Consider the following 16,087-nt stretch of genomic DNA (forward strand, 5'->3'; position numbering starts at 1 on the left):
GTCATCTATGTGACACAGCATGGTGCAATGTGCATCTGGGGTGTACGTGGTATAGTGAAGTAGGGAAGGGAGCTCAGACAGCATGGTGTGGCAAGTAAGGTGGCCACTGGTTCTGTTTTATACTGGACCACCCTGTTAAATCCTTTGTCCCTTGTCCATTTCTAAATAAGGAACGGACAGCAAAAAATACTATTTTTCAGTTCATTGGTGAAAACACATGTCAATCACTTGTCCTCATGATTCTATTGGCTGTACCTAAAGGTAAATGAAGCAGTAAAACCATTGGAACACAGGAGTTATAAAAGCTAACCCAGGTAATGGAACAAGAATCTGCAGTCTCTGTTAAGACTAAGCTCACACAATCCAGCCTGTAGATGATTTCTTGTTCTGCAATTTCATCCTTAAGTCCATTTTTAAAGTTTTGCCAAGAACACCTGTTCTGAGGTCAGTGACGGACTGTCCAGGGAGGTTATAATAGCCTGCCACAAGTTTCTGAATGAATATATAAAAGGTGCCACTCTGCTCTGCCTTCTGCCTGACTTCAGACCAACATGGGTAACAACCTCTCTGTGCACATAGTATATTATAGTTGTAGTTTAAGACTGTTGGTGACAGAGATAGATATAACCAAGTGTACCAGATGTGGCTGCACTATAACAATTATATTAAATAGGTTCTAGAAATCAAAGCAATCTGATGAGTGTAAAGTAAGGTGAAAAGAAAAAGCTAGAGGCAAGCAGCATTCTAAAATGGTCAAGGAACATGATAACAAATCTGCTAAAAACCTTCCAAAATTTTTAATTTTCACAACATAAATCCATAGCCAACTGGCATCTTTCAGAGGCAAAGAAGAACTGTTCCAGGAATGAGGGAATGATGATGATAATAATAATAATAATAATAAACCAATCAGAGAATATTTGTTCCAGTAATGTTAGAGTAGTGTAGCCACAATGGACCATGAAATGTATAAGAGGTAAGGGTTTTATGTGTTATCTTTTACTGGACGAACTATATAGATGAGAAAGATGCTGAACAAATTTTTGGTCATAAAGCACCCTTCTTCAGGTCTAGGTAGTTTTTCAAGAAACTGCATCTGAATTTTAGAAATCTCATTTCATTTTAGGAAATTTTGTTAAAAAAAATGAATTAGACAAATATTTCAAAGTTATTTTTAGAAAGCAGAAATCATGTGCAGTCTGTTGCACAACTTTAGGCAAACAAGTTTCAAGTTATTAGAACTGTAAAACATCACATAAATACCGTGTAGAATTGGTCATTGCCAAGCAGAAGGTTTCATCAAAACTGCTTAATTCATAGGGCCGAAAAAACTCGTTGTGTATATCAATCTCTTCTTCATATTTGTGAAATTTTTTTACTATCAACTTCTGCCTGTTTTCAGAACATGTCACTGGAAAAAAAAGACAACTTATCCAATTTGTAATCAATAGCACGTTTAGAAAAATGTGAATGGTCCTATAGTAACTTAGTGGGACAATTACATATATATTTCTACAAGACAGAAAAACATCATATACAGAACAAGACATACAATTGTAGTCCGGCCCATAAATGTCAACGTTGATAACTATCCAAATTTTATTCACTTAAAAAAAATTACAATCCCTATTTGGAGAGTGTCATGAACCTAAGGGTTTATGAGGTGTCATGCATGACTTCCCAAGTGTGTTTTACTGATATGGCATGTGTAGTGTCCACATCAAGGTAGCATCAAACTATATTTAGCCTCATAAGCCTTATGCTTACATGTATTAGTGTATTTGATATGAAATGTGTTTCTTACATGTTATAATAGGCTCAGGATTGCACAATATGACAACAACTTTCAAGTAGCAAACATTGAACTTCTTTGATTCCTAGGAAAGACCCCAAGCCCAAGTGGCTGAAGAGTAGTAGTGGCTTGGAATTAGCATTTGACTTGCTTACTTGTCTCCCATGAGAGTGTTCTGAGGCACAGGAGCTAGGCTCTGTCAAAAATGGCCAGTCAAGATACTGCGAGGAGTGAAATTCCTCCCTGTGGAGGGAAGTTACCTGAGACAGCATCTTTAGCAATCTTCATGTCTGAAAGGATGCACATATTCTCCGGGCCTGGTTTAGATCAGGAAAGATTTCTGCTCTGGCAAACACATACTTTTTGGGGGTCAGAAATTTATATGCATATTGTTGGCTCCCCAAGAATCCCCGAGATGACGTATGTGAGTAGCCAGATAAGCAACTGTACTTAAGCCTGCCTCCAGAGCATGGTTTTGTCTTCAGTCTCTCAAGTACATGGGAGGCAGTGGTCCCTCAGTGAGAGAGGCTGAGTAAAGCAAGCTGGAAGGAGGCTCTAACAGAGATCAGAGACAAACAGCTTTTTAACCTGTTGAAGCTAGCTAGGGCCTGCAGCCTTGGATTTAAGGTATAGGGTAAGAACAGGTTCTGATATTTTCTTTTGTTTGTTCATTCTTATATCTCTATTTAAATCTCAACATATGGTTACTGTTTTCTTATGCTTGTTCTTGTTTTATTATAATATGTCCTTTTTATCGCCTTTTAACCCACTTAGTGCCAGTGTTAACTGTGATTCCATGGCATTTGACCATACAGGCTCACTGATTCTACACAAAGAGGGATCCACCTTTTCTGAGTGCCTGACAAGGCAATGGTGTGACCCTTCTAGCCAGTAAATCCCCTCTGCTAAGGACTGGTAAGGCTTGAGTGAGACAGGTAGGGCTGAGGTACCACAGGCCAAGGAACTGGCCTCTGGCACATCTCAGCTCACTCTCAATGATCAAGCAGCAGTCAGAAGAGAAGAGAAGCAGCAGTCAGAGGCAGAAGGACACTGCAAAAGCGTGGAAGCACCCTGGAAGTGTGTCACAAAGGTGCTTGCTTTACCCAGGGTATGTCTGGGGTCAGGACATGTCACAGTGTCCAACAGATAATTAAAATATAATTGGATGACACTCCACAAACACTCTATCATTAGTTACAATATTCTTTTGCAAGTTGCTATATTGCTATCCACAATTGAATGGGCAAAGCAAAAGCTATTAAAACACTTCCCTACGTTTAATCCTGTAAAAGGCAAACATCACATATGCAAATCTACAATAACTGCTTGTACAACTGACTGAGAGACATTCGGCCAGTTTAACATATATCTGGTATCTCTTGCACATATTTAGAGAGATCACTTATCAACTGTTATGACTGCCACACAGTTTCATAATGAGTTTGTTAATTTGTGATTAAAAGAGTTGCAAAGCATTTAGTGGCCAAATTAAAATAAATGTTTTTCAAGGTATTCTCTAAAACAAGCAGCAAACTGAAGACTTACCTTCATCATAAGGCAGTGGTAAATGATTCAATACACCTTGTGTCCACCAATAAGTATAGCTGTAGGGGGAAATTGTACAAACAAATAACATAACATATGAACTCTTATATAAAAAGTATACATGGTTTAGAGAGGGTTAATCTTGCTGTATGCAGGGAGTCAGACTACAGGATTGGCTGAAGTCCTTATTTTTCTTTGATTTTAGCCTTCTTGTACACCCATATTCTGGTGTAGAATAGAGCTGTCCAACTTCCATGTGGCCAGAGGGCACATGTCCTGAATGCTGCATCAGCAAAGTTCACATGCTGCATATGCTGCACCAGGGCAAGCCACAGACCCCTGGGCCCTATGGCTACTCCTGCTTGACTGCTGCACTGAATATCCACAAGGTCCCTGGACCCATCCTATGTTTCCTGCATTGTGCTGCCCCACCACCCTGGGGAAGGGTCAGGAATCAGCTGCTAGAGGAGGGAGGGGGAAACTCAGAGTCCCCAGCTGCTACTGCAGTTGAAGCAAGGGGTAGAGGGGAACAGGTGGTAGAGCAGGAGCTTGGGGGCCACAATTTAACCTTTCATGGGCCACATGCAGCCCACAGATTGTCAGTTGGACAGCCCTGCTGTAGAGCATCTGTACATGGTGCTTTATAATCCAGGATTGGGAGGGCAGAAAGATAATCATCCTTGGCTTGAGAACTTTGAACAGGCCCCAGTCCTGCAACTAGTTCCCTTTTAACAGATAGCTGAACTGAAAAGAGGTCCAATGAAGACAAGACTTCTGCCTGTACAGTGAAGTGTTGACTTCAGGAAGGTTACTCAAACTAACATGGCTCCAGAACTGGACCTCAGAACATACCACAACAAAGAAGGACAAAAGCAGGTGGAGAAGGTAACTGAGAAGACCACAGTCATCAGACTGCAAGACAATAAGATAAAGCTAATTCTAGCACTTCTTTTTACAAAATATCCATCATATCACAAATCTCAAAATTTGAGGAGGTTCGATGGTGTGTGAAGGTCTTCAATAATTCTTATGAGCAAGTACTAGATAAACTTTGCAGATTATCGGTGCTTTGTGAAAAATCCAGATCAGCTAGTTTCCTGGTAGAAGAAACGTGAAATGACAATTTTAACAGAAGATGTTAATTCAGGCTTGAGAACTAGAATGCGTTTCTTTGCTAGAGATTTTAATAGCAAGGGCAATGTGCTCTAGCAGCTTACTCAATGAAAGAACAACCAACTGAAATCAATAAATACCTGGACAACAGAAAGAGCATAGTTTTAATTTTTTAACCTACTCAGGGATGTAGGTATTCCAATTACTGCTTATTTTCTTCTAAATTACTCTGACACTATTAGAAGGAGAAAAAATTGAAAGAAAAAAAGTTAGAAGGTAGGGCTGCAGAAAGATGGCACCTATAGACTGAGTCAGAGACATGCATGTTCATAGACAACAGCCTACAGCCTACTTTGTCAGATGCTATAAATGGACTTGCGAGCAGGCCGATGAAGGAGGCTGTCACCTATGAAAGCTTGTCTCAGCCAGTTAGTCCCCAAGGGGCCAACCTCCCCTGCTTTTTTCTGCCCGACTTCAGACAAGCATAGCTAATTATCTCTCTCTATGAAGAGAGAGAGAGAAAAATGCCATCTTTTTGCTTTTATTTCAAATACATGCATACAGTCCTATTATTAAGGACCAAATTCTGCCTAGGTCAGTACAGTGTTCTGGAACAAGCTGCACTGTGTAGTTCAGTGTTCCTGGGACAACAGCATATGTACTACATACCTGGCTCTGCACTATGGCCACTCCCCTAGAGGATGCCATATGAGACAGTTTTCTAGTGGAGCCAGCTCTTCTCGTTCTGTCAAGCACTATGCAGAAGAATGTTGTTTTACAGCTGGCACTGGTATATGCAAGATAACAGGGGGGGGGAAAGGTCCCTATTTCCATGATTCTGTAGTTCTTCTGCTTAAAATCATGAAGACAGACAATGAAAAGGAACTATACACAACTCTTTATGAAGTCCTCTCTTTCTGAAGGAGAAAGCTACGTAACATGAGAAACTTGAGAAATAAAGACTTTACAGTAAATAACTTTATTCCAAGGTATCCAAGCATATTATTTTTCATTACTTTTTATATTGCTTTAGTGGCCAAAGGCCCCAATCTAGGTCCTCTATGGATACATAAGAACCCATGATCCAATGTGAAGAAATACAATTTGAAGGTGCAAACAGAAATTTAACAGGAAATAAGCAAAAAAAAATCCATCAGTTTACTGTATTCAGAAGTTATTATTTCCCCATGGAACAATGTTGCCTGTATATTATGAATTTTACCAGAAAAAAACTAAGACATTTGACCACAAAGAAATATGAGAAGTCTTAAGAGACAAAAACAAAAAAATGCTAGCAAGTTTTAAGAACTCTATTTCAAGTTGAGAATATAAATGAAGAAGCAGACTGCTTTTGGTACAAATAAGATAATGGATTGATGGAAGACCAAGGAATTCATTTTAGAAACATACAAGTCGGATTCACTTTCACACAGAGCAACAGTCAGGACAAGCAAGCAACAAAATGAACGTGAACGCTATATAGATGTTATGTGCCTAGTCTAACCAGAACTTTGCTGTGTGACTGCAATTAATGTGCAACTAAAAAGTCTCAGGAGACAATGCTGCATAAGAAAATAGATGAAACAATTAAAAAAAAATTGCAATTTAGAAATAGTTGTTTTTGGATATCAACTGAAATGAACAAAAGCAGATATGTAAGACGCTGGAATCTTCTCCAGATTTAAAAACAAAACAAAATAAAAAACACTAAAGTAAACTTTCAGATCTTTTAATAGATTTCATAGATTTTTAGGGTCAGAAGGGACCTCAGTAGATTGAGTCTGACCCCCTGCCCTGGGCAGGAAAGAGCGCTGGGGTCTAATGACCCCAGCTAGCTGCTTGTCCAGTCTCCTCTTAAAGACCCCCAAGGTAGGAGAGAGCACCACCTCCCTTGGAAGCCCATTCCAGGTTCTGGAAACCCTCACCACAAAGACATTTTTCTTAATGCCTAATCTAAATCTGTTCTCCGCCAGTTTATGGCCATTGTTCCTAGTAACCCCAAGGGGCGCCCTGGTGATCCAAGTATTCCCTATTCCTTGCTGGCCCCTGCCCCCAATGGATTTGTAGACAGCCACAAGATCCCCTCTCAGGCTTCTTTTGTGGAGGCTGAAGAGATTCAGGTCCCTCAATCTCTTCTCATAGGATCTTACCTGCAGTCCCCTAACTATACAAGTAGCTGTCTTCTGGACTCTCTCTAGGTTATCCACGTTCCTCTTGAAGTGCAGTGCCCAGAACTGGATGCAGTACTCCAGCTGCAGTCTTATCAATGCTACATAAAGGGGAAGTATCACCTCAGACCTGCTTATGATGCACCTTCTAATGCATGAAACTGTGAGGTTGGCTTTACTTATAACTTTATCACATTGACGTCTTATGTTCATTTTGGAGTCTACATGACTCCAAGATCCCTTCCTGCTGCTGTGCTGCTTAGAAAGTCACTTCCCAGTCTGTAGGTGTGTTGGTGATTCTCTCCCTAGATGCAGCACTTTGTACTTATCTTTGTTAAACTGCACTTTTAGCTGCACAGATGAAGCTTTTACAAGAATAGCAGCACCAAGGTATCATATTTCCTTTATTTCAAGATGATGCGTCCCCCCTCCATTTAACACGGGGGACAAAAAGGCCTTCATCTTGGAATCAAGTGCAAAGTGTCCGGGGAGCGGAGGCAGGTGGCTGCTCCTATGGCCACAGCTAGGGCTCGGGGCTGGAGCCACAGCTGCTGCTGCCTGCCTCCCCACTCCCACCCCACTGCAGCCTCTGTCCTTTACTGCCTCCCGCTCATCCCCACACCTGTCCCCACCCAATGCCTTCGCAGCTCCACAGGTGGCAGAGTAGGAGCACAACTTAACCTTTCGTGGGCCACATGAAGCCCACTGATTGTCAGTTTGACTGATGAATTTAAGATGACCCTACAATAATTAGATTCTACACATGGAAAGTTAAAAAATGTATACATTTTCCACGTATAGAATTTAATTACTAGGGGAGTCATCTTAAATTCAGAGCCATCTTGGATTTACACAAATATAGTAATAGCAAATTTCTAACAGTCAGATGAAATACGAAATGCAATTTAGAAATGGTTTCAGTACCTGTTTCTATCATTACCTTTTTTACCGTGTAAGAAGTGAATCAGAGGGGTGACCCATATTTACAGTACATAACAAGGTCAGTGTGCTGAGATTAACATTTTCAAAAAAAAAAAAAAAATCTTCCTGGAATTTAAGTATTTTATCTTTTTACACCTGTTATACCATTGCACAACTATGATGGGTGGGAGGCATACTGAACTGGGTAGATGCAGTTTTTACAATGGACTCAGTCTGGCTGGAATGCAAAGGGGGTAAGAGGCACAAACGTAAGTGTCTTGATCTCCACAGCTGACTACTGGCTGCAGCCAGAAAAAACAAAGAATGCTTATCACTTAATTTCAAATATATTGCTACTGTAATAAATCTGCTTCAAATTCAGCAGCCAAAGTACTTGTGTACAGAATAACAAAATGCTGGTAATAGCATTTCTGTAAAACAATAAATCATTTCACACTGCAAGTTTCATCTGTAGGAAAATCCTTTTCTTTTTAAAAAAAGTCCATTGAATGGAAAGACTACAAAGCAAATTCTTCAAAACACTAAATGTCTGATGTTGCACAGCCCTGTTTGCAAAACTTGAGACATTTCTTGTTTTTACTAATGTTTAAAATAGGATGTCCCTTCCACTGTACACTTTACTGAGCATCTTTCCAAAAAGCTGAATACATCTAAAACAGTTTAATTCTGAATGTTTATTATAAATTGAATAAGAACAAAACGAAATACCTTCTTCTGGTCTGTGAGAGACTCAGAGTATTCCTGTGATGCAAATAAAAATCAGTTGGAAGTTCCCAGAGATGAGGTTTCCCTTCCGCTGGCTGGAAAACTCCCAGGAACAGGTTAATTGAGTCTTGCCTGTCAGCATCTGTTAGACAAGAGGTTCACTTGATGTTAGAACCCTCATAGAGCTCAACCTTTTGGACACCTACAAAAGCCCCCTTCTGTTCTACCCAAATGCCCTTTATCTCTGCGAGTCCCAAGTTTGTAAAATGTGACCACAGCCACTGGGTTCATATGTCCCTTCCCTACCTCCAAGCAATGTTTCAGTATGTTACTTACTAACTTCTACAGCAAACATTTTTTCCCAAGTGCTCCCTTTTAGAATATCTGGCTTATTTTCTTCACATGTCTTTGAACACTTTTACCTACATTTGATGCTTGAAAGGACTCTGATTAACATGCAACCACTATCCAGTAACTCAGACATTTGAACTGGTAAAGGCACATGAAAAAGATTTACTCCCTTTGACATAACCTGAGTTTACCCAAGCTTAGTCAATGTTGTTATTCAGATTCATTAGCTAATGCTATTTTAGGTAAAACATAAGAATGAAAACTTTGGTTAGTCAAAAATTTCCATGCATTTCTTTCTCTCACTAATCAGTTGGTGAGGCAGGAAGAAAGGCTGGGTTAATAAGGGGATAGGGATATGGTACAGGGTTGAGAAGGGGTTTTAGATGGAGAGAGAAATGAAGGAAGAAGGGTTTCTAGCAAGGGACTTCTGGGGAGACAGAACAGTTCCTAGGCTGGGTTACTTCAAAAAGGGGTATGGATTCTCTGCAATGAGTCTCTAGCAAATGGGTACCTATGGGAACTGGAGAAAGCGGCAGTGTACTTCGCTTTTCTGAACCAGATCAAGTGAAGCAATAATGATTTGGGAAACAAACATCAAATGTTTCAAGGGAGACACTTGGCTCCCCTGTTCTGCTGCCTTAGTTCTACAACATATTAGGAGCAACATTATAGGAACTGAATACACATGGATACAATGACACTGCCCTGTTGTTGATACCACAATAGGGCAGGGGGCAGAGGAGTGGCAAAGAATTCATCAAATGGTAACACTCCATCATTGGGTTCCAGCCAACAGCACAGGCAACTTTCCTTACAACATTTTTCTCTATTTTATTTAGTTGCCCTCATCCCTTCCTTTCCATCACTCAGCATCATTATAGGGAACAAATACATAAGCATTCATCTGAGGAATGGAGTGGGAAGAGTGAAGAGAGAAATCTGGAAATCTGGTGGGAACATGGTTATGGAGAGGCAAGGCACTTCAGAGGGCTAACAGTGATATGCAGGAGGAAGTGAGTGGAGACTGCAGGAGGCATTAAAAGTAGGCTTGTATGAAGACAGAGAAGCCAAGTACCCTTTTTGAGGGGCTGTGATGGGAACAGCAGCAGGGAGAACTCGACAAGCCGTAAGTGAAGCTCCTCTTTCCTCTACTTTTGCAGGATTGTTGGAAATAGGCTTATGTGCAGAGTGTATGGAAGCAAAGTGCATCCTGGGAGGGGTTGGGTCACAAAAAGCAGAGGGGGAAAATTCTTGATGAGCCACTGGCATAGCTCCTCAGCTCCTTATCCAAAGACTCCCTCCCAATCCCTTCTTATGACTGTGTTAACCTTACCACCTCCACAACACTTCCCCATAATTCTCGGTATGTATGGTCCTCAAAATTCTGTTTTTCAACATGTTTTCTTGCTCTTCACCATGTCTTTTAAATTCCTTGCCTTTCTTTCACCTCAAGACCCATCCACCTGAAGAACCATCGATGTGCCGTGGTAAAGATCATTCTCAAATTGAGGGATTGCTGACAACAATAGAGCAGGTCTTCTTGTAAAATGGTTAGTGCAATGACTTAACTTAGGGATGGTAAGAGAATGAGGAAGACTAGGTAGCAAACCAACAAAAAGTTTAGAAGAGTGTGATGATGGCATACCATTTTTTAAAGACTAAAGAAAGGCAGAGTTACAATCCAGATAGAGGGTCACTTGCAGTTGTACAGCTAGTGCCAGATAAAGCACAGTACAGTTTTCTCAACTACACTTAGCATAAGATTATGGAGGACAGAAGTCCTGAATCCAAATGAGTTATTAAGAACAAATGGCTTAAAAATTACTTAGTGTGAAGAGTTTTCTCTAGATAAAGGTAAACTTTAATCACCGTTTCAAGTGCCAGGAACACAAAATTTGTTGACATGAATTATCATGTTTCACTGTAATTTAGTTAACTCACTCAGTATCTTGCTGTTTACATGAAGCATGATAAACAAAGCAAAGCTGTATTATGTTCAGTTAAAATCTGTTTTGGAGCCAAGACCAACATGTCTTAATGAATTATAAGACAAATCTCTAACAATGGTTCTTAAACTTTCACAGACTCAGGATACCCTGTCAATAGATTCAAGGCACCCTTTGGACAGATTTGAGGCATCTCTCAAAAAATGTCAGCTCTTAGCTTTCATTCTTTTTTTTTTTACTACAGAAAAAGAAATACAGCAGTTTTTCCATAGCAAAGAACTCAGATAGCCCACAACAGGGCAGAAGGGTTTTAACATCTTTGCTATTGCTGTTTGAAAACTCTGGTTTTCTCTTACAAATCATGTTTGCACACCATGCAGTGCATGCCACCCCATGGCAGCCTTGACAGGATCTCAAGGCACCCCCAGCTGCCATGGCATCCTGGTTGAGCATCACTCTAAACTGCGTACACAACAGCAACTGTACACACTTTTTCTTAAATATCAGAAAAATGTCACATTCATAAAACATTTCCACATCAACATTCCAGCCTTCTTTCTGCACTTACACCGTGAAGTCAGGGTTGTTCAGCTGGAGGCCCCTGAATGGTCAGCATGCACCCCATGGGTTTTCACCCAACTTACTTCCCCCCTACTCTTGCTGTGGTGCCTGGGAGGGAGCTGGAGTGCCCGAGTTGCATGCCTGACAAAGAAGGAAGCTCAGCTGCCAGCACTGCAGATGGGTGGTGGATGCAGCCAGGAGAGAGTGGGGGGTGTTGAGCATGCAGCAGGGTAAGCCAAGCTGAGAAGGCATGTATGGCTGGGAGAGAGAGGGAGTCAAGCTTCCTAAGTGCATGCATGGGGGGCACTGGGCAGCTAGGGTCCACTCTGCTCCCAGTCACACACACAGCATCTCCTCCTCCAGCTGGGAGACATCAGGCTGCCGATGCTGTGGGGGATGGGCTGACTGCACAGCATGCATGGCTGAGTGGTGGGTGGGGGATAAACCGGGCTATGTGTATGGTGGAGAGGGGGTGGTCATTGGGCAGCTAAAACAACTGGGAGAGGGTGAGGAAGTCAGGCTTTCTATGCTGTCCGGGCAGGCAGGAGCACTACACAGCCAATGCAATGGGGAAGCCAGCAGATCCACCTGCCTAGCATGCAGCGCACAGGTCTGTGGCCTGTGTGGGATGGCAGCCCCTGGCTGCCCAGAAGTTGGACAGTCTTGCTATTAAGTGATGCAATTGTGTGTGAACCTTAACTCAAATAAAGTATGTCTAATCAATGAACTTCTTGGTATTTCTTGGTTATTGTTTTTTTAATCCGTAAACTCAGTCTGAAAACAGATTTAAAACACAATGTAAAAGATCGTCCATTGATAGCTCTTCAGACAGGTGCACACAGATGTCAACCACAGTGGTCAACCACGAGTAATTTTATTAGATAGGAGAGATTAGATCCAGATTTCAGGCTGAATTTTATGATTTACTTTTGGATCAAATACAATGGAGGGTTTTGTCCTCCTTTAAAATGTTGGTTATTAAAAAAAGAAGGATAATGGGTTTCATAGACCATTTTTATTTGATACAATAAATCCTACATTCTTAAGAAAAACAAACAAACAAAAAACCCATATCCATGCTATACAGACAGAAGAAAAGAGCACACAGTTTTTATCTCCTTTAAAACTAGTACCAGAGTTTGAAATTATGCACAGCAGGTAAGATTATTCCATATAGATTTTTTTCAAAAGGTAGTGCACATTATGTGTGTTCTAGCACACTTTACATAAGATATTTGACAAAACTGGAACTAAAGTGACACAGTGGGCGTGTCTACATGTGTGCAGGCTGCACAGTTGTTACTGCGCAGTCATTTAGTACTTGCTTAAGTACATGTGAGCATGTGGCACACGTGTAACTGACACCACACCGGTCATTTCCGATGCTAAGGCACACTAGCTCGTTGGTACTGTGCAGCATCAGCGTCATGGTTCATGCCCACCAATGCTACGTCACTGAAGCAATGAGCTATAGTGGTGTAGCTCGTCGCTACGGCAACGTAGCATCTCATGCAGACATGCCCAGAAATTAGCTAATTTTAATACACATTAAAAGAGAGTTTCCAATGTCCACTTCTGTTGCAGATAAGTTTCTCTACACGTTGTAACAATAACATTCAAGTTTATGAAGCTACATCCCTTTCTTCATGAAAGCTACAGAATCCCCAGAAACACTACTTCAAACATGCTCTCTAATTTTTTCCTAACACCAGTAAGCAAAAGAAAGCATTGGAAACAGAATTAGTCAGATCGCTTGTCAGTAAAGTTGCCAAACAATGTTAAATGATTTCTTATTCTCATTATTTGAAAAGATTTAAGGAGCTATCCCTTTTTACAGCTTACTGCAGCTGAGGCTAGAGCAAGGGGTATAACTTGAGCAGTTATGTTCCTGACTTCCACTATAATCCTTCAATATTCTCAAAAAAAATCCTTAGGCATTGAATTTTTGAATGCTTCGTTTCTTTGACTAAAGGGGAAGTTTTATTTATTTAAGTTACCACAGACTGACCAAACTGTTTTTGGTCAGTGCCCTGATTATAGAAACACTGTTTAAGCTTTTATGCTCCAAATTATTTAGGAAAATGACACAACTTCCTTTTTACAGAAATAACTTTTCTATACTTCATTTTTCAAGACACACATCAAGTGTTAAAATCAAGTCTGTGACTTAGGTCAACTGTCGTGTGTATGCGTGTGCGTGGATGTGTGCGCGCGCACACGCGCGCACCCCTTATCTAATACAGTAGTAGCTCTTGACATTTTTAGACTAAAGGCACCCCCCAGAAAATGTCAGCTCTTAGTTTTCACTTGTTTTTTCATTACAGAAAAATAATAACTTTTTTTCTGTAGCAAACAACACAGAAAGATCAAAACAGGTCAGAATGTATTTAAAACTATGGATTCCTATTTGAAATCTCTGGGTTTATACTGTGAAACATGACTGCACAACTAACGGTGATAATATTGTGTGGCACCCTGCAACACCCTTGAAAAGTTCTCAAGGCATCTCAGGATGCCACAGCACCCTGGTTGAGAATCAACGATCTAGTAGATCAGTGATTCTGGGCAAGTCACTTAGCCAATCTGTGCCTTTTCTCTCTCATTTGTACAAACTGGGTATGACTACATGTTCATTAAGGCACCATAACTACAGTACATTAAGTTTAGTAACTGTAATAACATGTACTAAAATTAATGTGCCATAATCGGCACTACTGAGCATTTGCACAGATGAAAGCTTTTTTGTGATGCTTAATGCCCATTAGACTAATTTACTGAGCATTATCAAGGTTTTTGCCAGCCGCACTAATGCGCAGTAAAATTAGTCCAATTAGTCCATTAAGTGACTTGTGTAGATGCGGCCACTGATTAGCAATGCTTAATCTAATGCTTTGAGGTCTACAGATGAAAACGTGCTATGTAACTGCAACTTATTTTTTAACATTACACATTTTTCCATGGTCAGAGGAAGTACGCTTAATTATTTATCTGGGAGGCCTTGTAAGCTAGTAGAGTATGCAAGCAGTTTCTAAATCTGTTTTTGAAAATTACACGTTGCTTACCTTTAGGCAAGTCAATAAATCTTTGTGCCAGTCTCCTTCCCTGTATGCAGGGAGAACACAAATATGCTCTAATATACAGGCATGCTGCAAGGCTTAATTAATTAATATTAATTAGTATTTCAAACTATTTCAAGTTTTTAAATATGAAATACAATAAGGCCATGACTACTGAGCTGGGGAGTTCAGTGAAAACAACAAGAAAACATGCCAGATAGTATCAGTAATAAGTGCAGCTCAGCACAATCACCACCTTGCTTACTCTAATTTTATTTTGATGAAATCCACAATTAGCAAACAATTAAAAGATTGAATTTAAAGTCAGGACCCTGTTTTTTTTATCATGGACATTCAGCAACAAAAAGCTAACCAATGGTTTTAAGTGCTCTTTTTTTTTTTAAATAACCCGACTTTGGAAAGACAGGTTTACTGACAAGCAAGGATTAGCAATATATGTGAATTTACAATATGTAGCTATCAAATGGTGTCAGAATACTAGAATAAAAGCAACAAAATGCAATTTACCTGAGAAAGCATTACTGTAATATCTTGACAGAGTTTGCATGATATCTTTGGAATGCTGGGTCCATGGTGCTATCTTCCTGTAGGTTTTTACTCTATGAACCAGCTGTGAACCTCCATATTGAAGGGAAAGTGTGTCTCCATGATCTTCATACAACTCTTCAAACAATCTGCATTATTGATAACAATATTTAAGAATGTTATAAAAACTGTTGGGTAGTCTAATTTTACACACACACACACACACACACACACACACACACAAATAAGATTTAAGGGTAAACAGGAAGAGGGTCAAGCTATTTTAGGAGAAAAAGAAAACCACCCTAGGTAAGAAAACTTTCCACCCTGACTACCACCCTGCGCTGCACTGCTCTAGACAGGCTACCTCCTAGACAAGAAGTAGTATAGTTGTTGTACAGCAACTGGGGTGACTAATTATGAGTGCTGCATGACAGTGCCAATTAATGCAGGTAGAGTCAGCCATGTGCAGATATCTATCTGTAGGACTATATACACCCTTGCAGCACCACAAAAACTAAATGTTCACATGTGCATGCTGCCTATAATGCTATAAAAATGGTGAAAGTGCTAAAACAAAAACAACAACAACTTCCTTGGATGAAACAGGAACTTCTTTATAGTGGTATGTTTTGGAGTACCACCTGTAATATTTTTAACAATGCACTGTGCCAATACAGGGGGTCTCTTGGTCCCCCAGCATCTTGCAGTGCTTCACTCTCCCTCCCATTCCAAGGTGTGGGAGGCAGGGAGAACTGGGTGGATAAGTAATGAGGGCTGCATGGGAGCTCAGCTGGGTCTGGGGCACAGTAAGCAGAACTGCAGGCTTCCTCCACCATCAACCCCCCTGGATAGACCATTACTGACCTCAAAATGGCTGCTCTTAGACAAGAGAATTTTAAAAACCAACCTGAATGTGAAATAACAGAACAAGAAATCCTCCACAGACTGGACTGGGTGATGTATGGTCTAAACAGAGATTTTGAATTCTTATCCCATTACCTGGATTAGATTTTATGGACCTTGGTGTCCCCATGGGTTTATTGCTATTGTAAGATGTGCCTCCAGGACTAAGTTTGGCCTGTGTAGCAGTGACAAGCTGCAAAAGGCCTCAAAACCTGTGCTTGTGTGACTTGCTACAAAATATGGCTAAGCAGAAACAGCCCCAGAAGGTTCTGCCTGGGTAACTACAGCATAAACCCCTGAGGTTGTAGCAGCTGGCTTAATCAGCAAAGAAGAGGAAGCTATCCCTAAGCCTCATTAGCCAAGATCAAAGGGAGCACTAGGTAAAAGGAGTTTGCAAAACAAAGCAGCCTTGTTGGGTGATAAACATGTCACTGGCATTTAACTATGGGAGGGAAA

The 16,087-nt window shown here is 40.6% G+C and overlaps 1 protein-coding gene across 2 annotated transcripts in view; it reads right to left on the reverse strand.

The window, feature by feature from the left end:
* FIG4 (FIG4 phosphoinositide 5-phosphatase) overlaps positions 1–16,087 on the reverse strand; it is a 134,939-nt gene that overhangs the window by 52,371 nt on the left and 66,481 nt on the right. For both annotated transcript variants that reach the window (XM_006019496.3, XM_025198844.1), the window contains exons 15-18: positions 14,708–14,874; positions 8,269–8,407; positions 3,338–3,396; positions 1,264–1,411 (exon numbers count right to left, since the gene is read on the reverse strand). In XM_006019496.3, the coding sequence (XP_006019558.1) occupies positions 1,264–1,411; positions 3,338–3,396; positions 8,269–8,407; positions 14,708–14,874 (513 nt within the window). The remainder of the gene's footprint in view (positions 1–1,263; positions 1,412–3,337; positions 3,397–8,268; positions 8,408–14,707; positions 14,875–16,087) is intronic.

Source organism: Alligator sinensis, unplaced genomic scaffold (genome assembly GCF_000455745.1).
Source record: "Alligator sinensis unplaced genomic scaffold, ASM45574v1 scaffold737_1, whole genome shotgun sequence".
NCBI lineage: Eukaryota > Metazoa > Chordata > Crocodylia > Alligatoridae > Alligator > Alligator sinensis.